The 23,265-nt window shown below is 41.9% G+C and overlaps 1 protein-coding gene across 1 annotated transcript in view; it reads left to right on the top strand.

Moving 5' to 3' along the window:
- The window catches only part of LOC139709363 (uncharacterized), a 46,401-nt gene extending 25,530 nt beyond the window's left edge, over positions 1–20,871 (top strand). Inside the window, exons 9-12 of the mRNA XM_071621320.1 lie at positions 6,479–6,646; positions 7,970–8,227; positions 19,158–19,469; positions 19,998–20,871. Of these exons, the coding sequence (XP_071477421.1) occupies positions 6,479–6,646; positions 7,970–8,227; positions 19,158–19,469; positions 19,998–20,249 (990 nt within the window). The 3' untranslated portion in view covers positions 20,250–20,871. The remainder of the gene's footprint in view (positions 1–6,478; positions 6,647–7,969; positions 8,228–19,157; positions 19,470–19,997) is intronic.
- The last annotated feature ends 2,394 nt before the right edge of the window (positions 20,872–23,265 follow it).

Here is a 23,265-nt window from a genome sequence, read left to right as displayed (position 1 = left end):
TCGGCAAGCTTGAAGGCCAATTAACTGTGGTTGTTCAATTTGTGGAGGCACAGTCGGCAAAGCAGACACCAGCCCGTGAAGGCGGTGGCAATGGAAAGAGTATCAGGACTCGTTCTGAATACTCCCCTTCAGACTCGGCAGATACTGACTGCCATTATGATGATGAATATGCGGCACCATTTCTGGGCCGAGATATGGATGAAAACTCTGTGATTATCCAACCAGGTCAAGGGGATAGTCGTGATGACAAATTTGATATTGAAGAAGGCGAAGTTCCCCCTTCTGTAGTGGAGAAAGTGCCAAACATTGCAGCCAAATTTGCTGTGGCTGAGGAAGTTGGTTCCCCCATTGACCCAGAAATTGCTAAGTCTACAGCCTACCTTCTGACCCACCAGCTCGAGCCCAAAGTGGTAGATGAAACGATCACTAAATACCCCATTCCCAGCAACTGTGAGCTGGTGGATGTGCCGAAAGTCAACCAAAGAATCTGGAATGGGCTACCTGCCTTTTCAAAGACACGAGACCTCAAATTTCAGAGACTCCAAAAGAATCTCACGAGAGGCATCAATGCCTACATACATACAGTGTCGGCACAGGATATCACTGAACAGCAACAAGATGCACTAGCACTTCTGTGCAGTGCGAATTTCGAGCTAAATTCCTTGCGTAAGGAATTCATGAAACCAGACATTGGTTATCAATTCCAGCATCTCTGCAAGCCCTCTACCCCGGTCTCCAAATTCCTTTTTGGTGACGACCTGGGAAGGCAAATGAAAGACATAAGAGATGAACAAAAAGCAACTGAGGGTGTCCTCAGGAGTGAGCATAGCAGACAATACAAAAAGCAGCGTTTCAGCCCATATGACTATGGCAGGAGTGCATATGGCAAGGGCAGGAGCAAGATTACATCAGGAAGCTCAAATTTGCCCCAACAGTACCGCGACGCGGGCTGGACTACTTCTCGTGCAAGTACAAGTGATGTCACTAGGCCTACAGGTGCAAAAGGACCGTGGACTGGAGCTACCAGCCATGCTTTTTTAGGCCAGCGCCCCAAGGGGAGGGGGAAGCCGTCGGCTCCCCACACCTTCACACATCCCAGCCAGCACCAACCGCACTGCGGCAGCAAGCAGGGCTCAGGGATGAAGAGAGCACGATAACCTCCAGTTCAACTGACGAGGTAAACATGACATCTGATTCTAGTGATTATGCAAAGCTATGTCATAATAATGTAGAACCTATGGTAGGAGGTCGACTGAAGCAATTCCTCCCAAAGTGGCGCAAAATTACTTCAGACCCACATGTGCTAAATGCTGTAAGTGGCTACAGGCTTGAATTCAGTAAAGAGATGGGTGCACCATCTAGAACTAAACCCCCTTACCTTTTTCGGTGTAATAAAGCCGAAGAGGCTGATATTGATCTTGAAATTTCTAAACTCCATGACAAGGGAGTAATCGAACCGTGCCAGATGGAAACTGGAGAATTCGTGTCTAATATTTTTACACGGCCTAAAAAAGACGGGGGTACACGCGTTATCCTAGACCTGTCTGATCTCAACAAATATCTCCAGTACCAGCATTTTAAGATGGAAAATATCCATACTGCTATTGAACTCATTTCAGAAAATAGCTTCTTAGCTTCAGTCGACCTTCGGGACGCGTACTATACAGTACCTGTGCACCCAACACACAGGAAGTTCTTAAAGTTCTCCTGGAAAAATCAACTTTGGCAATTCAAAGTACTGCCTAATGGCCTGAGCACGGCGCCAAGGTTATTCACTAAACTACTGAAACCTGTATTTACATTACTGAGAGAGCAAGGGCATGTAGTAATTGGATACCTTGACGATGTACTCATTATTGGAGAAAGTGAGAATCAAACATTGCACACGGTTTTTGAAACCACTAGCATCCTTGCACAACTTGGGTTCTTGGTACACCCAGAAAAATCAGTACTATGCCCCACTCAAGAAATACAATTTCTTGGTTTCATTCTCAATACTCAGGCCATGACAATTCGACTGCCTGATAACAAATCAGAGGAAATACAGTCCTTGTGCAATGAACTTATGCAAATGGCAAACCCCAGTATCAGGCAGGTGGCTAGAATTATCGGGAAAATGGTAGCATCATTTCCCGCAGTCCAGTATGGACAGCTCTATTACAGGGCTTTAGAAAGGGACAAAATCAAAGCACTCAAAATGAATAAGGGGCATTTTGACAGAAAAATGAGCCTATCTTTGGAAGCAAAACAAGAGCTGCAATGGTGGACAGACAATGTGCAGTCTACTTTCTCACCCTTACGACACCCTAAACCTATGCTCGAATTGTGCACGGATGCCAGTGGCAAAGGCTGGGGGGCATCTGATCATACCACCCATACAGGGGGTAGATGGAATGAAGACGAGCTGCAAAAAGCCAGGGAGAATAAGATTAATTATCTGGAGACCCTGGCTGCTGGCATGGGACTCAAGTCCTTCTGTTCTAATTCACAAAACATTCATGTTTTGTTACGGCTAGATAACAGTACTGCTGTTGCGTACATTAACAACATGGGAGGCATTAAATCCCTTGACTGTGATCGGGCAGCCCGAGAGATTTGGCAGTGGTGCGAAACTCGTAAAATTTGGGTCACTGCAGCACACTTGCCAGGAAAGCTGAATGTGGAGGCAGACCGCATGTCTAGAATTTTCAATGACCGCACAGAATGGATGCTTGACCGCACAGTTTTCCAAGAAATAACTTCACGTTTTGGGACACCAGAAATAGACCTATTTGCCTCCAGACTTATAACAAGCAGGTAGAGAACTATGTCACATGGTTGCCCGACCCACATGCCAAGGCTGTTGATGCCTTTACTCTCGATTGGGGAAAGTGGTACTTTTACGCATTTCCTCCTTTCTGCTTAGTTGCTAAGTGCATTCAAAAAATCAAATCTGATAATGCAACTGGGATACTAGTAGTCCCAAAATGGCCAAGCCAGCCATGGTTTCCTCTCCTAAACAGGATGATGAATGAGGAACCACTTGTTATTCATAGGAGTGAATCCTTACTAACATTGACAGTTTCTAACACTCCTCACCCACTAAACACTCAGATTGATCTTCTTGCTTGCAGGTTCTGTGCAAGCCCTTCAGAGATGCGGGATTGAATGCACGTATAACTGCTGTAATGGCCTCCTCTTGGAGAAAAGGGACTAAAAAACAGTATGCAGTGTACATAAACAAATGGAAAGCATTTTGTGACAAAAAATGCAGCAACTACTTGTACTCGGATGTTCAAGCTATCCTGGAATTCCTGAGTGACATTTTCTTCGATAAAGGGGCAGGTTACAGTGTCATAAACTTAGCACGGAGTGCTCTATCTTCATTTGTGATTCTTCGAGATACTATGTTTACAGTTGGAAACCATCCCTTTATCCAGAGGTTTATGAAGGGAGTCTTTCAGCTACGCCCACCCAAGCCTAGATACATGGAAATGTGGGACGTTAACCTTGTTTTCAATTTTCTTCGTTCTTGGTCCCCAGCGCACATTTTGGACCTGAAAAAATTGACGCTTAAATTGTGTGTGATTATTGCATTAATCTCAGCACAAAGGATTCAATCATTACACTATCTAAGCTTGGATGGTATGGTGTTAAGAGATAATGCAGTCACCTTTCACCTTCATGATCTCCTAAAACAGAGCAAGCCTGGAAATTACTCACACAGTGTCAAGCTCCAGGCATACCCGCCAGACAGGAGACTTTGTGTAGTCAGGTACTTGCAGGAATACATCAGCAGGACCCGCAGAATCAGAGCTAGTGAACGGTACCTTTTTGTTAGCTACAAGAAACCGTATCACAGGGTATCATCTCAAACAATCGCTCGCTGGATTAAGGAGGTTTTGGAGGCTGCGGGTATTGATACAGAGATCTACAAGGCGCACTCTACTCGGGCAGCGTCTACCTCCGCAGCCAATAAGGGAAATTTCCCAGTATCTAAAATACTTGCGCAAGCCGGTTGGGCCAACGAAAGAACCTTTCGCAAGTACTACAACAAGCCCTGTCCTGCTGAGAAAACCTTTGTAGAAACAATTATCAAAAAATAGACTGTGAAGCCCTAAGATTTGGGCAGACATGTCTTGAACTGCCTGAACTTGTGAACTCTTGGAGACACAATATCTCTGCAGCATTCAACCTGAATGAGATTTGCAATGGAACCTCTTGTAAGGTATGCTTCCTACCCCTTTTCGGGGGGGTTGCCTCGAGAATGTAACCACTGGCTTTGAAATCTCATATATGACGTAATCTCTCACGAAATTACGATATAAAATGGAAGATTAAACGAGAACTTACCGTTTGAAGTTTAATATTAATTTTATGAGTAATTGGAGGGTGAGATTACGTCCCACCTCACCCTCCCCCAAATTTCAAACGGTAACTTAATCTCTCGTTATCTTCCTACATCAGTGGTCACATTCTTGCTTCTAATATTGAGTGGCGCGCGCACTAGCGGGATCTCATATATGACGTAATCTCACCCTCCAATTACTCATAAAATTAATATTAAACTTCAAACGGTAAGTTCTCGTTTAATCTTCCATTTTTCCAACCAACTGTTCCTGAAAATTTCATCCTAAATCTGTTCCCAAATTTTGACTTATTTTGCGAAAAAAGAGACAGACAGGCAGACAAACTAACAAACAAACCAAAGCAGCCAAGAAAAAAAAAAAATACAACCTTTGGCGGAGGGGGGCATGCATTTCATATCGTTTGTTTTTGCGTAACCCGACAACAAGCGTGACAACAAGCGAGCACGTGTCAGCCTTCCTCAGCCTCCTTCGGCCTCCAACCCTCTCTTTCCGTCCTCTCTCTCCCTCTCACAATACACTGTACCGTTGTACACGCACAGGCGGCTGTAAGTGGCCGGCTGGGTGCTTGTGCATGTGTGTGTGGATCCCAAATCAGAGCGCATGTGAGTGAGCAAGTGTGTGATGTGGTGTGTATCAGCAGGGAGGTGAGACCTCCCTGGTATCAGCTAGTACGTCGCTCTGTTGAGCCGCGTTGTTGTGATAGGTGCGATGACTGCGTGGGTAAATTTTTGCACTTGTATAAGTATGTAAACTGCTGCTGCTTTCAACATCTAGCTTCTTTTCTAGCCAGATAATAAAGACTGAAAAAGGCGAGAAATTGGTCCGAACTTAGCTCGTCAAGCAAGTTACCCTTGTCGGCAAGTTCACGCGTGGTGTTACCCTTGTCGGCAAGTTTTACCCTTGTCGGCAATTGCTTCTTCAAACCGCACGCTTGTCGGGGCCGACAAGGGTGATATACGCTGGCGAGATCCCTGTACAGGGCCCCGTTTTATCAAAGATATAATCGATTGTAAATTCCCTTACCACACAGGCTGCCATAGACTTGGAAGTCTTCATAAAACAGGGCCCTGGTCACTGAAAGTTTGTGCCGTGTCTACCCTACAACCATTTAGAGTTCCCTTGTCTGGGATAAACACAGCCCAACATCTGGAGGTCAGGCTTGTGCTTTGTCCATTTAAAGTCCCAGGTGTCTGAGGTAAACACAGCATGACCTCTGGAGGTTGTACTGTGTTTCAGGGAACTCTAAATGTCATTCGCTTGGCTACTCCTACCTCTAAACTACAGCCACAATTACCACTTTTATTTTTCTTCTTCTTCCTCTTCTTCTTCATCATCATCTTCTTCTTCACCTTCTTTTCTCTTTACATTACCATAGACCAGTAGAGTTGACCAAAATGAAGTTTCCTTCCTTTTTCATTATGAGGCAGATGTAATCAAGCTTAAAGGGATCATATCGATCATGGTTTTCCTCATGTTTATTTAGCACTATTAAGATGGTCTTGAATTTAGTCGTGTGAAGGTACATTATACAAATGATGCACAGGACAGAGTGGATTGATGAGAATTGGATGCGCGAGTTTAACTTTGGAACTGTTTAAACCCACGAGCTGCACTCGTGGGTTTTAGACTGATCCAAAGTTAAATGAGAGCATCCAATTCTCACTGATCCATGAAATAGGCCTGTGCATCATTTGTGGTATAAAATGGGCCCGTAAATTCATGAAATACAACCACTTTTCCCCATCATGCGTCCGGTACACCTACTACACTATACAAGATTTGAGCCATGCGTTCAGATTTTGCCGGCCACATGGCTCAGTGTGGATCAGTAAAAATCAGTGCATGACAATTTAGCAATCAGGAGCCCGTTTCATAAAAATTGTTATCAGTGACAACTGCCACATTTCTATGACAAATTTACTTTCAGCCAATCAGATGCAAGGATTTCAGTAGCTTGTCACAAGTATGACAACTTGTCACTGATAACAAGTTTTATGAAACAGGGCCCAGATTACAGAGATTCTAAAGCCCATTTTATAAGTATGTTTGTCGTATCTGTCTCTCTGTCTTTGTGTTCTCATTTTACCTTCTTTTACAATCTCCCTTCCCCCCACAAACCATCGAACCAGGCTGGCTGCGTGCACTTCCCTACCGAGGGTCCCTCTAGCATCCGTGTGCTGATCTTGCTGTACTCCCAGCAGAAACACCAGTTTGTGGGACTGATACCCAACGACCAGGCCGCCTTCGTCAACACGTTCAGGGCCCTCGTCACCAAGCACAAGAAGAACCAGGAGCAGGTGTGGCCTCCTGCTGCCTCGATTCAGCAGTCTGATATCATATGTGACCATGCATCACAAAACAAAGAAAAAAATCACACCCCTTGATTTTACGTGAGGACTCAAAAATGGTGAAACGGGTCAACCGAGTCAATTTTTAGTTTTCCCCCATATTTTCTGAAGGAGCTATTCTTCTTCTACATTATTCTTGGATTTAGGATCATAAATTGAATGGGAAAGTGGGTTTTCAGCAGTTTTTCTACAACCCCGTTTTTTGGTAGAGTAGTGTGATCAGGTTTATCTTAGATGCCCCTTTTCAGTTCTTGAAAATCCTTTGCACACTCTTCACTTTAAACTCGAATAACTTTTGAAAGGATGAGGCTACTGCATTGAAAGATGGCATTTATCATGGACAGGATGTGTTTATAGAGCATGCTGAATTTCAACTTAATCTGGTAATCTCTTCATTGCTGTTACCCCAGTGGTTTACATCCTGTTTTTTGTCCCATTCATCACACAGCTAGCACGGTTTGGTAAAGCACGGTTTGGTAAAGTGCTTAAATAGACAGATAGAACCTGTACTTCAGAGCCTCTTTTCTTGGTTCACACTTTTCCAGAGTGTGTCTGCTTTCTGTCCAATATTTAGATAGGTTTAGGGGAGTCCATTTGAATTGAGCTATACATCATTTTAAAGCCTAGAGTCTGCTCATTCAGAATCTGCCCTTAACTAAAAATCCATGTGTGGCAACTTTTTGTTGGTTTTGTGATGCACGGTCACATATGATACATCCAGTACGTCCCCCAAACTCTACACTGTAGCCCTAAATGTGCCAAGCCTTTTCATCAGCATCGAGTAAGCCATCCAAACTCAACCTAGCTGTTAAGTTAACCAGCCCACTCAGGTGTAGCAATGTACCTCAGTATCAATGGGCAGTCCATGAAAGCGCAGTGGGGATTAGGGGGATTGGATGATCTGAATTTGTTAGCAATTAATTTCCCTGGCATCAGTGTCAATCAGCAAAGAAGAGCAATTCAGCATGTGCGCCAATTGCTGAACAAAGCACATTAATTGTTCAAAAGAAGGATCAACAGAAATTAGGAAAATATTTAGTGCAGGCAGAGCTGCCAAGTTGCCCTCATACTGTAGGAGGATCTCTGAGAACTTCAAATCTCTCTTCTTATGTCCTCACAATAGAATTAGAAAGGCTCTTTGTTTCAAATATTATTCTAGCCTGTTGAGTTTCATGTTTTACACTGGTATCTTCCCGATTTGTTCATAGGAATTGACCTGATTTTGATGTGGGCATCCCTGGTTCATTCATGTTCTCGGCTTTTTCATTCTAGAACCAGCAACAACAACAACAGCAGCAGCAGCAACAGCAGCAACAGCAGCAGACACCCCAGCAGCAAAGCCAGGCCCAGACGGCCGCAGCGGCTGCTGCCTCGGCCGCCGCGGCCGCTGCAGCTGCAGCGGCGGCAGCTCGACAGAAGGCAGCCCAGGCCCAGACCCAGCAGTCGCAGGCGCAGGCCAGTCCGGCTCAGCAGACCGCCACCAGCTACGCAGGGGTGTCTAGCGGGGCAGGGCAGGCCCAGCAAGTGCAGGTGAGAACCATGTCTTGTCATCAAATGACGCTAAATGTTGTCATGATTTGATCCCTGAATACCTTTTTTATTCTAATGATGACAGAAGTAGGGATAGTAGTAGTGGTGATGCTACTGAGAATAGTCGTATGAACATGAATCTAGTCAATGGTTACTCCATTCAATAAAGGTCCTGTTTACCTTTGGGAACAGTGATTTAAAAATTTTCAAGATATGACATTTAATGCATATATGTAGGTCTGTTGTACCACAAAACATCGTGTCATGTACAATTTTCACGATAAAGCCTAAAATGTAAGGAGATATCTGTATTTTTCTCAGTAAACTGTAACTGTAGACGGTTTAGTATGGAAACATTTTTATTATAACTATTGTTCGCATTTTGTATATTTGATACTTAACATCGATTTTACCGATTCAAATTTTTACAGGGGTTATTTCTATCCCTAACTCACATTTTAGAACTATATAAAGCACTAATGCTGGGTTTTTGTTTCATCTGCAAACAGTGAATTATGCCTTCAAGTTTTCCACACAAATTACATACATCTACAGATCAATGAATAGTAACACATGTTTGAAAATTCAGTTATTACATAACTCAGGATGATAAGGACCATGTGGATCATATTCCCTGGCAGGATGAAGCGTCTGGAGGCTAATAAGGATTTAGTGGCATTTACATTGCCACCGATGTAGCGTCACTTGTCTTGTGTCGTGTGTGTGCTCTACCAGCCACATTGCATGGCAGATGTTGTTTCATTTTGCTGTGGAGGTGTATCATGGGACAATCTGGACACCTACTTATGGCAAAAGTGCCCTCAGTGTTCAAACTTTTTTAGGCAAAGAGGTGAACTTCGGAGGGTCCACTTCTGTTTGCTCAGCAAGTCGTATACGTGATGAAATTTTCTTTACATTTTGGGTTTAAGCACACTCTGTACTATGGCGAGGGGAAGATCCCTTTAGATTCTCGTGTTGCTGCCGCCATATAGCTGTGTCTTGTACATGGTCAAAGGTCTATCTGTTCAGATGAGCATGTTGCTGGGCTTTTGAATGCCCTCACTGTACTAACTCGGTGGATTTCATCACAGCGTTGTATGGAGATGGTAGGCTGGTCAGTGGATGGTAGCATTGGCGGGTACCAGCACCAAAGTTGAAGGTATCATCCAGATACAGGAGTATAGATATTATTTCAGCTTCAAAGTCAACGACCATTTCTTTCATTGCGCACTTTGGACACGGTCGTGGTAAATACTGCCTGTGTGTCCAGTGGCGTGAGAACTCTGGGCAAAAGAGGATCAGTGATAAGAAGTTGGTGCCTACTGCTGTTGTTTCTCATTTCCTTTCCCCTGTATGAACAGATAAACCCAAACAAACAAACAAGAAAAAACAGACAAATTCCCCCCTCCCCCCCCCCCCCCAAAAAAAAAAAAAGGATATCACAACTGTCCATGCTTTTGGAAGTTTTCCTCCTCCCCCACATCATATGACAGAAAGAAGCTCATTTTGTGTGTGTGTTTGGAAGGATGTGTGCAGTGCCATGCCCCATGCCCCCCCCCCCCCCCCCATCATTCAGCTATAAAATCTGACTCATGAATAACAGTTTCACACAACCTCACCTTCATGAATTTATCCAAAAAATACTAGCTGCAAGCTGGACTGATATCAGTCGCATATTCAGCGCACCGGCAAGAGTGGCACAATCTGCATTGTGCTTGCATTTTATTGCTGAATGCTGTGAATGATTACATTAAATGATTACATTACTTTTTTAGTATCGTTGATATTCTGTTGCTGATCGATGGACTTGAAAGGGTGCTGAACAGAACTGAACGTATATTATTGTGATAAGGAAAATATTAGTTATAGGTATCTTGTGTGAGTATTTTTTTGTTAGATATACATATATATACTTACATGTACATGTATGTGTGTACGTATGCACATGTGTGTATCATACATAGAACAATACCAGTGTTTATGAAATTGTTGCACAGTACATGTAGCATGTGCACAGTCATGAAGAAAGTGCATTATTGTGACTGAATAAGTGATGAATGCAACGATGGTGATCACTGAACGTTGCCCAGGAATGACTGGCACGGCTAACAAGCAGAAAAACACGCTGAATTATCGGCTCGGCTACGGCTCCATCGAGTTTTGGGCCGCTATAGACAGGTTAAAATCTACCACGGGAAACAAAATTTGTGGCCGCTGGCCGCGTTAGACAGGTGGACGCTATACACAGGGTCTTTAACATTGCTTTTCTCTCGGGGGGATTTTTCAGTGGCCGCTATAGACAGGTGGCCGCTATAGAGAGGTGGCCGCTAAGGCAGGTTTGACTGTACACCAGTGATGCACCCCTTTAGATTGATAAAATGTGATTTTTCTTAAAGTAACTAATTTGAAAAATTATGCTGTGATTTCTCAAAGATAGGCACAAAAAGAAAAGAAAAGAAAGAGCATATATGCACTGCATTGTAAGCGTAAACCTGCTCCGCTTTTCAGACCAGCAACTTGTTAACTGTCATTCTTACATCTCTTATGCTGTCGAGCAAATATCCATCAAGCAGCTAGCTTCATACCACTTCAGCGTAAAAGTCACTCACATAAAAAAACCTTGCACTTTGGCCTGCTTGAGAAAATTGTTTGGGGCTGACGCGCAAGGTTTGAATCTTGTTAACAGAACTTGCTTGCCCACTCGCACCTCTGTAACATTTTTAGAATGGGCGAAGCCTCACATTGGGATCTATATTATGGAAAACCTTATTTCGATATGTACTGTAAATAATATCTCATGTATCAATATGCGTATCACTGAATTTCTCTGTGGAAATTGCATGAAGGTTTCACTCACGCACATCATCTGTTAAACCTGGCATCGACAGGAAAATAATGATCTAATTCCACACCATCATTGTGAAGGGTTGGGCTTTACATACTTCAGTTGGTGTTTTCAACTTTTCCCTTAACCCTAACTTATTGTACCTGGAGGGGGGGGGGGGGGCCATAATGGCCCCCCCTCAACGAATTCCATGATCATTCCGGCGCGCAAAATTTTTTGACCGCGCCACTCGCTGACTTTTTACTTTCAAATCTCGCGCAACTTTTGAGACCAAATTTGTCGGGCCCGGGCATACTGTTCCGAAGCAACGCCCCTTCAAAAAATTTTCGTCAACCCCAGAATTGCTCAAAAAACTGATTTTGTGTACAAAGTCAATACAAATTGTGTTTTTTCAACTAATTCATATAAAAATTCATATTTTTGATTTTAATGGCTGAAATCAATTCATTTTAGTATAATTATGCTTCAAAAAATGTGTATGACAAATTCTGCTGGAAAAAAAAGTTCGAAAAAACAAAGAAATACATAAAAAATTGATAAAACAATAAAAAACATAAGAAATTAGTTTCGATACTGAATTCTTTTTTATGCACAAATGTTCAGAATGTCAATAGGAATATTTGCACCAAAAATCAGCATTCCATAAGCTTTTATAAGCCAATTACAGACGAAAATGAGGTTTTTTGCATATATTTGCATAATTAATTAATTAATTTAAAATAGAAAATGCAAATTTCTTGAAAATTTAACCTAACAGTCATGTAGATTACATCCGGCTTTATGTTCATGCAAAATTTTGCGGCAATCGCGCGATAAACAGCCGAGATTCCGCCCCCCGGAATTCAATCTCGCTAAATAGCCCAGGTAAGTTAGGGTTAACTGCCAACTACATGTATTTCTTTGGAATAGAAATATTCTCTCTTTTTTTTTGTCCCCAGAAAGAAGAAGATTTATTCATCCTTGTATTTCAATTTTTAGAGGTTTTTATTTAAGGGTTGGCAGATCGGCCGTGATTTGGCAGGACTACGTATCTTGATTTTTTGACATTTTTTGTTTTTTGGCTTATTGAGTTTTTCTTAACATCATGCTTAATGTGTTAAAATATGATGTTATAACTCTTTGTCATTTTTGCAATAAAATTCTCAAATATCAAGGTTTTGGGTTAAATCTAGCTCCGATCTGTACACGCGTGTCGTATTTGTACACAATCTATGGGATTCTCATGATCAGGCAGAACTACATATCTTTTAATAAACTTAAATATGTGGCAATGTTCATGTATTTTGAGTTAGATAAAACATAAAAGTTTCCTTTTAATTATAGAACACAATTCTAAGTTATGTAAATTACTCTATGTTTAAACGGCAGGCGTTTAAACTTAAAATGTGAATATCTCGAAATCGCTTCAAAGGAGATACATAGTTTTGCCAGATCACGGCTGAGATGTGGTGTCCCACATTAGCTCTTTCTGTGCCAAAAGGACTTTAGACAGCATGTATACATTGCTATGGGGTTTTCTGTGTCACTCAGCACACAGAGCACACAAATGGTTAACTAGAATTGGCCTCTTTTTTTAACATGGTTTGCTGTTATAATCATGGGTAACTATTGCCTATTCATCCTCTTTTTAGCTTTCTTTGATCATAATTACCATTTACTGCAAGTAATTTTTTCCTGCTGGGCCGGGTAAGATGAATTTTGCATGCTTTTAATTCCGATGAATCAGGACATCCAATAGTGGTACATGTACATACGACAAGCAAAAAATATATTTGTGTGCTTTAATTTTCGTGTTGGTTTCTAATTGCATAAAATGTGTGAAAAATTCCACTTTTGCAGTATGTGGGAAGTTTTTGTCTTTAGAGTGGAATCACCTAAACTTCATCAGGGGCTGTTTTCTGACTTAGTTTCACCTTTTCTACTTAACACTCCAAATTCTGGACTTCTCCTAAATTCTGTGTTTAACGTCTAGCCAAGAATATATGTATGTTGCTCCACAAATGCATGTCTTTGTTTTAATTTCACATAAGGCTAATAGAGTTTATAAGATAAGATCTTCAAAACGCTTTCCTGTATTCAAGATAAAGAAAATTGAATAAATGCTTCTAAAACAATAATCCAGCTAATCACACACGGGCATGTCATAAATAAACAGGCACTTACTGTTGAGGAAAGAATATTATTGTCACTAATGAATGCTAAGTTTTCAGAGAAGAAAAAAATGGAAAAGATACCAAGAGTAAAAGTATACTTCAGGCATTCTTGTGCCTCTGCCATGAAGTGTTGCCAGAGGCATTCTTTTTTTAAGCTGAATTTCCTGAAATAGATAATTGCTAATTTACTCTCCCACTCTTTAACATTCAGAATCTAAGCTCATAGATAGTGTCAATAGGAGTAAAAAGATAAACTCCACCCCATATCTTGATTTGAGTTCACCATCATAAGATTTAACAAATCAAACAGTAAAAATGTGATTATAATCACTCCTTAAAGGAAAATCAAAGAATCTTTCTTTCCCAGGTTTTCCACCAAACATTGACAGTGACGTTATCATTCAAAAAATAATAATAATAATATATAGAATATAAAATAGTGATAGATAGATAAATAGATAACAATTTCATCATCTTACATCCTTCTTATGGGCTGGAACTTGGAAGGTATGTTTTGTTGTTTTTTAAGGGATTCACCATTTACAACAACACCCCCCATTACATAGATATAATTTGCAAATATTTACATGTCGTGGTGACAGATATGGCTCTTTCATAGAGACTTGTGAAATGTCAACATTTCACATTTTTTAAATATTTTTTAAAATCCTATCCACTGAAGCTTATTAGTGTGTGTTTCTTTGAACGCACTGAAAGTATCAAAGTCACCTTTTCGTAGGATATCTCCTCAGCAGATTGCTAAATTTGATATTCTAAAAACTTTAATGTGCAAAAGGTAAACACACTTACGCCATTTGTGGTGTCCTCATTTCATTAACATTTTTTCCTTTTTTTTTTCTTGCTCATTATTTCTGATCCCTTTCCTCACTCTGCCCAAATTTCTGCAACTTTTCTTTCTGTATACTTACTATTCCTCTGTCTCTCTCTCTCTTTCTATCTTTCTTTTTATATGTTATATGGTTCTGCTCTCTCCCTTCTACTTGAATGGTGTTTTTGTTTTGTTTTAAACTAATATGTTTATGTTATTGTGGTCCTGCTCCCATCCATTGTTGTGCGTTCCATGCAATATCACTCTCTTTCTGTCTGTCATGTCCTTCTGTCAATCTTATCTCTTTCTTGCTTCTTCTTTCTGTCTTTCTTTCTTTCTTTCTCTCTCTCGCTCTTTCTTTATTCCGTCATGATATGTTTGGTCATGTACCTGTTTCCTCTTGTTTTTCTGCATACATTCCAAAAATTTTCATAATTTTTCCTCTTTCTCTACCTTTTCTGTCATTTGCTTCCCCAAACTCCCTCTATCCTCACACATCACTATCATCTCATTCATGCTCAAATATTTATCTTTCACTTCATCTCTTTCACTCACGTGTGTGTCCATCTCATCCAATAACTCCCAAACTCAACGGACCCCACGCCTCCTCCTTCTTTCCTTCTTCCTCCTCCTTTTCCTCCGTGTTTCCTCTCTCTACTTCCTCCTCTTTCTCCTCTTCCTCTTTTCCTTCTCCTCTTCTTCACCTCCTTCCTCCTCTTTCTCTTCCTTCTTCTCTTCTTCCCCATCCTCTGCTTCTTCCTCTTCCTCCCTCATCTCCTTCCCCTCTTTCCCCTCTTTCTCTTCATCTTCCCCTTTCTCTTCTTCTTCATCATCCTCTTCTTTCTCCTCCTCCTCCTCTTCTTCCTCTTTCTCTTCCTTCTCTTCCTCCTCCTCCTTCCTGTCCTCTTCCTTGCCTTCTTCCTCTTCTCCTCTTCCTCTTCCTTCGCTTCCACCTTCTCTTCCTGCTCTTCTCCTCCCTCCTCCTCCTCCTCTTCTCCTTCCTCCGGTTCCTCTTTCTCTTCCTCCTCTACCTCCTCTTTCTCTTCCTCCACTTCCTCCTCCTCTTCCTTGCCTCCATCTTCTCCTCCTCCTCCTCCTCCTCTTCCTCTTAATTTTCCTCTTGCTCTTCTTCCTCATCCCCCTCCTCCTCATCCTTACTTTCCCTTCCTCTTCCTCTTCCTCTTCCTCCTCCTCCCCTTCCTCCTCCTCCTCTTTATCTCTCCACCCCCTCCTCCTCCTCTCTCCCTCTCATTACCTGGTCTCTATCACTGTACTCCCCCCCCCCCCCCCCCCACCCACGAGCAGCACCAGCAACAAGCTCCGCCCCAGCAGCCGCCTCCCACTTCCAGAAAAGGTTCCTTCTCCAAGAAGCAGATAGATCAGGAGAGGCAGGCCAATCGCGTAAGTTTCCCCCTCGTCTTGAGCACGGTCCGTATCCGAAACAATCTTCTGAATTCTTTGGTTCGTGAGACATGAAGAGCATTGGGGGGGGGGGGGGGGGGGGGGGGGGTGTTGCCCTGCGAAATCTTTATTTTATTCTTTTGCCCCTTATGCCCCTTAAAGACCTCTAAGTCACCCTCTGCCCTATTTGACCCCACCAGTTTGCCCGAGAAAACATCCTGTGCAATACTCACCAACACTTGTCATTACACCTATGCCCTTGAGGTTGTGTCTGTTAACCATATCGGTAGTTTGTTTGGATATCGACAGTAAACACCCTTTAACACTAACTGGCGAGTGGCGTTAATGTCATTTGTAAAACAAATCTGCTCAATGAAAATATTGCTCAAAATATAGGAATATTGCTTGTGGTATGCAACTGCTTTTACAGTTGCATAGAACCACCAATGTGCCTGTAAGAATGAATCTTTATGTTTTTTCCCATCAGTCAGTCGTCGTGACGGCAGCCTGCGCCTAAAGGTTGCAGGTCATCAAAGTTGCTTGCCGTGTGTAGTCTCATAAAACAGGTGTTTCCAACCAGGGCCTGGGGAATCAGAATTGGGTTCCTAATAGCTACACCACTGTGAATTACAGGAACCTGTATTAGCCAGCACATGACCCATTCAGAATCAGAGCGTAACCTTTTTCAAGTTGGTCTTAGGAAGAAGTCTAAGATCAAATGGAAAGGTTGATCTTTCATTAGAGACCCAGATTTAAAATAAGAAGAAAAATTTAAAATAACAAATTCGTCTAATGACCATTTAGTCCAATTGCCACTTAGCCTCATTACCAGTTAGTCTACTTCCAGATGGGCCTTGCCCATTTCATCTAATACCCAAAGTTTATGAGACAAAATGGCAAAAAAAAATCCAAGGAGTCAAAATTGCAATTCGACCATCTGGTCATTAGACGATATGATAATAAGCCAAACTGGACATTAGACCAAGTGAGGATTAGACGAAATGGGAGTTAGAGGAAATTGATATTAGACCGAATGAGTTTAGCCGTAGTTGTGTTGGATGAACTGGAAAGCAGACCATTTGATATTAGACCAAATGGCAATAAACCCTTGATACATAGACCCCTAGGGCTGGCATCTGGTACCCTGGCAAGGTGAAACAATGTGATATAGACAAGGCGTGGCTAAGACACCGGCTCTACTTTAATCTGCCCCTCCCTGTGCCGAACGTAGATGGGAGCATTTTATATGTCTGAGAGGGCGCAGCATCCCAGGCGCGCGAGAGTGTCGCAGCGATGGGAAGAGCTGGGAATACTAATGACCATAATATGTGCATGCGCTCATGAAATATTAATATCTACCACCGATGCATCAATTGTAATCAAATCATTCTGACACATTGCCTTGGTCTCACTTCTCATTCTATTACGCCAGATTTCCATCGTCTCCATGGCAACTCAAAGTCCAATTGCACTGCAGCAATGCGCCCATTCATTTCATACATACATACTCCTATCTCATCAATTTCCATACTCACAACATACACATATATAAATAGGTCGGTTTATCAGTCTGTCCTTCTATTCATCCATCCGGCCATCTGTTTATCCGAGTGTCTGTCTGTCTGTCTGTCTCCAATTTGCTGTGATGGCAGTTTTTATGTATAGGTCATAAGCAAGTTTTTCTGACTTTTTTTTCCATGGCCTTTTTTTATCAGCTGAAATGCATATCTCGACATTGGCTTGGTGAACAATTACGTCATATACCGATGGGAGCTGGGCAGGCAGGAGATAATCTCTGCTGACGCCAAACTGGTCTTTGATCTGATTTTTGTTTTTTCTTGATACCTCGACTTCATTGGTGCTCCTCGGTCTGTTCTCATAAGATATCATAACTGCAATGAACCCATTGAATCATGGGTGAATTAAATCGTGGGGGAGTCCAAACGTCGCATGGAAGACACATAACAAATATCATGATTTTACTGAAGTGAGCTTTTTTCACTGCAAAATGCCAAACTTTGCATGGAGTTTAATAGGAAAAATCACATTGTGGGTCTGCAATTTTCTGGCGATATTTTCTGATGACATTTTTCTGTAGGTTACCCACAAACTTTGGCCCAGATGTTTTTTGTGATAATTCACTGTCTTGTGACATTTGGCCCCTTCTCTCTTTTTCCAAAGACAAACTTCCAAATATTTGTGATATTTTGGATTGTCAGAGGAGAAGGAAGAGATGAAGAGGGAAGGAGGGGGCTCTGCAGGTCTAACACACCTGCCGATCACTCGCTGCAGACGTGGTTGTGATTACGCCGCGACTTCTCCGAAAGAGTTTGCGCTGGGACATCTCCATCTTCATTAATGGATGCTCGGCGTGTGATGATTTTTGGCTGTGAAAACGGGTTGTTTCTACTGGCATCATGTCTACATTGTATGTTCATCAAAGTTTGCGATGTTTCCGTTGGTACGGATGCAAGCTGGTGGAATATTGCCCCAGTAGAGAACCCAAGTGTGATGTCATAATGATTCATCGCCATGGAAACTGATTTGAAACAGCCTCACCTGCATAGCCCGAGTGTTTATACTCGCTCCTGGTTCCACCCCGTGCTGTAACAAAAGTCTGTGACCTCATCACTTCGTTACTCTTCAGAACAATACAGACATTTGCTTTATGGCGCCCTCTATTGTGCATTAAAACAAGTTATCATCCAAAGGGTTAAATATGATGTCAATACATATTTGTGATTTATGGTGAAAGGAAAGTCAGGAAAGTATAGTGATAGATCTGAAGGTGTCTTTGGATGGCAAATGATGCACTTCACTGTAAATAGAAATTACTAGGGTGAAAGGAAATGTCTGAATATTTACTTTGTGTGGCAGATGACTCACTTCAGTGGAGATAGGAATTATGTAAACATTATGAAACAGAACTTAAACACATACTCGTAGCTGTTAATTTGGTTGTACGACAAACAAATGGGGTGTTTTTGTTTCTGTAGTTATAACTGATGACAATTATATCTCCAATACTTTGTACTGATTGTATTTTATTCACTGAGAAAATTTGTGATATTAGTTTTTTCTACCCTTAACATTGTGTACTCTTTCAAGTAGTTGTGAAATAGATTTAACTGCAGGGGAACCTTGTTCTAACAAGCATTGCCCTGTTGCATAATCAGATGCAATCAAACAGATCAGAAAGTCAAACGTAAGTCAGGTATTAGCCAATCAGAATTGAGTACTCAGAGACATATGTTTGATTTTCTGACTTATGTTTTATCTTAACTTAAATACAACAGGGCTCAGATTTCTCACAAACAGGGTACAAAATAAAAAGAAATATAAAAGCCAATTAGGACTTGCAAATTCGCCTCGTAATAAAGAGGGCTTCTTGTGTCAGACCTCTTTAAAGCAAAGTTCAACTGTACTTCTGAATTCTTGTGAATTCCCAAGAATACTGACATGACCTGGTGCCTGTTGCATAAAACTTTTTACATGAGAAAACTCAGGTTTCTAACAGAGTTTTGTCCTGTGTTAAAGTCAATGGCCAAATCATATATGTGAGTTTTCAGTCCCTCCTGAGTATTGCTCAGGTAAAAGAATTTATGCAACAGGCCCCTGAATGTCAAAGGAGATAGGATGAAGGCATGGTGGTTATCAAACTGTTCTCTTTCTACTGTCCTTGATCTCCCCCCCCCCCCCCAGGCCATGATCAACAAACTAACACAGCAGCTTCAGGCGGCCAAGCAGCTCGAGGTCCAACTCAACCAGGCCAAGTTCAGCCAGCCGGGAGCCCCGGGGGCGGCGGCAGGGGGTGCGCCGGGCATGGCCACCGCGGCGGGAATGGCGGGGGCTGGCGGTGCCCCCGGCGCCGGTGCCGCTGGTGGCCTGCAGCCCCGCATGCCCCACATGGGCCAGCCCAGGGGACAGCAAGGCATGGGGGCCGGGGCGGGCCGACACCCGACTCCTGCCCAGAGCCAGCAGCTGGCAAGCAACAACCCGCAGCTCAGACATATTGTGAGTGTTTTGTCACATAACAGTTCTTATATGACACACAAGACATTGATCAGGACTTCATAATTTGTGCTAGAATTTACAGTGAAAGTTCCAGTAGTATTTTGATCTATAGCCTACAGATGGATTTGATTTCTTCAGAAATATTATTTACACAAACAAATTGGAATCTTTGAAGTGGGAATACTATTAAGCTGCTATAGCACTATTATAAAAAAAAAAAAAAGGAAAAAGCTCTGTGGTGTGGTGTATTCACCCTGCAATGTACTTTAGAGTATAAATTGTAGTATAGTCATGGGGACTTAGAATCATGTGGGAGAGATTTGCCATAATTATCTCTCAACTGAATCCCTGCCATTGTGTGAGGCTGCATCAAAGTCGTGTGACTTGGTGCATTATTCTTTAATTATTGTTGTTGTTACTGTTCGGTTACCGTCACGCTGGGAGGAAAAGTTACGTATCTTTGTGCTGCATTTGACACCAAGATCTCTATGTTTCCCGTCAATGTTATGATTTTTTTTTTGTTCCCAGGGGCCACCAGGCCAGCAGCAACCCATGCAGTGGCAGCAACAGGGCCACCCTCAGCAGCAGCAGCAACAAACTCAACAACAACAGCAGCAACAGATGATGATGATGCAGCAAGGCGGGGCCATGGTCCGCCCCCAGGGCACCCTGGGCCAGCCCGGCCAGGCGGCGGGCGGGGCCGGCGGGATGATGTCGGAGGACCTCAGCCTGGTGGACTTGCTCAGCTCGAGGGACGGCTCCAACACCCCCCACATGTGAGATGGGCGGGGTCATAGGCAACGGGAGGTGGCAGCCGTTTTATGGGGGCAGTGACGGGGGAGAGAGAGAAGTGGGGTAGAGAGATGACCAAACGAGATCGGAAGCGGGAACGTATTGTTACCGTTCATCCATCGTTTTTGTTTGCTTATTTGTTTTCATACGAACGTCCGGAATGGTCTCTATGAAAATCTGATGAACTGTTCCTCTCGAACACTGGCTGCTAGTCTGAATCGTTCAGACTCCAGTGTCTCTGTGCCATATTCTTGAAACTGCAGAAGCTTGCCAGGTGACTGCAGGTTGAAGACCAATTCAAGAAACCCCTCGCCTTCTTTCTTCTCACTGCTGCCGACAGAACTGGGTCGAAAAAAATGGACCAAGCGAGTCTCTGCCACCCTGCGACCTGGCATGGGTGCATCTTTTATACTCGTTTTACAGAAAAGGAAAAAAAAATCCTCTAGTTGTGGAAATTGCTGATTTCTTTTGTATAAAATTGTGATGATAAATTTTTATATAAGTGTGAGGATGACTGGATGATGATTTATAGAATGTGTAATGATGTCTGCCACATCACGTGTGGCATTGAAACCGGGCAATAGATTGTAGAACTGTGCAGGGAAGCATACAGTAGAGACAGTGCAAAAATAAAGCGAAGGCTTTCGTCAAAAAGGGAGAGCGAGAGAAAGGAGTTTAGATTGATATTGGATGAGAGACAGAGAGAGATTGGCACAAAGATCTTCAGCATTAAATAGAAAATGAAGAAATAGAATTTTAAAAAAAAAGAATTTGTAGAAGAGACAAAGTGAAGAAACTCACACCTGAATCTTCACCCCTCTGAATAATATCTTTCTTTCATTTGATAAGCCTTGTCCACCTTGGATTGCTTAACATCACAATGTCGGAAATTCGGAGCTTGGGTTTTTGTTCCATGTTTATCGTGTCACTGCTGCAACCAGGGACAGCCTGGTGGTAGTGTCGCTGCCCGGAAAGCAGTAGATGACAGGTTCGAGTCCCACTGGTACCTTTTTTTCCAACATGTTTGTTAATTTACAGATCAGCAAATTTAATTTGTAGAGGGAAACAAAGTGAAGAAACTCGCACCTGATTCTTCAGCATAGCTTGATTCAATGCGTGGAGTGATCCGAGTTCATGTAAGAAAAAGCTTTTGTGCAGGGTCTTACAATGAGACTAACCAAACAATCCGTGTGTATGCTGTAGTATCAACTACCCTTTTGATATAGGAGGGAGTTATGCCATGGAGAAATATTGGCAGTGTACCTGTGAGTGACAATCTTTTGCCATTACAAATTATTTAATCCTGATCAGGGCAGTCAAAATGCCACTTTGAATTTGTGAACATTATTGACTTCCATTTGAGTGGCAGCTCAGTGTAAACCCTTACTGCCCTGCAGTATCGAGGGATGAACAGTGAACAGGGTGCATTGAAAAGTGACAGATTTGTCCAATAATCTATCACCCAATTTTTTTTTCAGATTAAAATTTTGCATGGAAGAAACTTCCAGTCGTAAATTTTAATACCAATATGGTTGCATCTTTGCCCTGGTGAAGATCAAAAAGAAGAAGAAGAAAGAAAAAAGGCTAAAAATGCAATGTAGTCACAATTTGAAATATTAATGAGAGAGAGAGAGAGAGAGAGAGAAGAGAAGATAGTTAAGAGTGAGACGAATAATTGCAATCAATCTTCCAGGGATAACACAGTGGAGGATCCAGTGAGAGTTTTTGAGTGCATAGGAGAAAGGTGGATGAGGAAGTGGAGAAGGATGCAGAGAATATTGTCCTGAAATAATGTCGCATTTACAAAGAACTGAATTTATGAATTTGAATGCATATATTGCATTGTACTGTTATATGTGGAAAGAGAACCAAGACATATCCTATTAGTGTCATATAGGGAGAAAAAAATATGGATAGTAGAAGGCGTGCTACAACATTGGCAGCTTTGCCTTGATTTCACGAGTGTAACTCGACACTTACAGTCAACTTTGGGTTCTCAATTGTGTATTGTTAGTTTTTTACAATGCTATGCATTTTTGTTACTGATATATGGAATAAGAGTACTTCTTTTATGGCCAGGCCTTTAAATGTTGCAAAGCTGTGGTAAAATACTTTGGGCTGTTAGAAGTTGAAGATATTGTTCGATTGGCAAGATTGAGAAGCGGTCAATACTGCTCTGGGACTTGAATTGAGATGTAGTTTTGATAAACTCTGCAAGAAGACTGACTGATAATTACGCGTGGGATTCTTTCAAAAGTTCACTGTTAAAGACAAAATTATTCAATATCATCTATTTTTGCCCCCAATATACATTGTATTTCATTTATGTATGACAAAAAAAAATTCAGAAATCAAATCAAAATCAAAATTGAGAGCAGTGTTAGGCAGGATTTTGTTTTTAACTTGTGATGGACGACAAAGTAGGAATTTCCACCCAAGGTAGTAAGCTCTAAGCAATCATTTGTGTGAGGAGGTTTTGGTATTAGGGAAGAACTTCCGTCATGGTTGTTGCAGTCAAGATAGTCATGATGATGATTATACTACAAATAATGTCAATTATAAGGTGATGATAATATCATTAGTATATCGATTACTGCTGCTATTGTCATTTTTATTATCATCGTCATTCCCGTTGATCATTCATTATCATGTCTTTAGGATGACTTAGTCATTTCTGCCAACTTGAAATTAAAGATATGGGACTGTGGACCCTCATTTCCCAAGGGTTGAGTGGCGATTTGTACAGAAGCGTGATGGATCATGGTACACTGAATTCCTCTTATCGTGTCTCATCAAATCTGGGCTTTAAAGTGTTTTGACATATCAACTCAGATCCTCTTTATTTGGAGAAAAGGAGTATGCCCTTGTCTTCTGTGATGCCAGAATTTTTTTAATTTTTGTTTGCCTGCCAGAATTAAGATTGATGCACTCTTATGCTTTGAACTTTACACTGGAAACTGTAAATAGAGACTTTGACCAGTGCTATTCTGAGAATACATTTGTA

The sequence above is a fragment of the Diadema antillarum genome, unplaced genomic scaffold (assembly GCF_040938485.1).
Source record: "Diadema antillarum isolate AM-2024a unplaced genomic scaffold, OU_Dant_1.0 seq00001427_RagTag, whole genome shotgun sequence".
NCBI classification, from domain to species: domain Eukaryota; kingdom Metazoa; phylum Echinodermata; class Echinoidea; order Diadematoida; family Diadematidae; genus Diadema; species Diadema antillarum.
The sequence above is the reverse complement of the archived record's forward strand: the minus strand, read 5'-3'. Positions and strand labels throughout refer to the sequence as shown.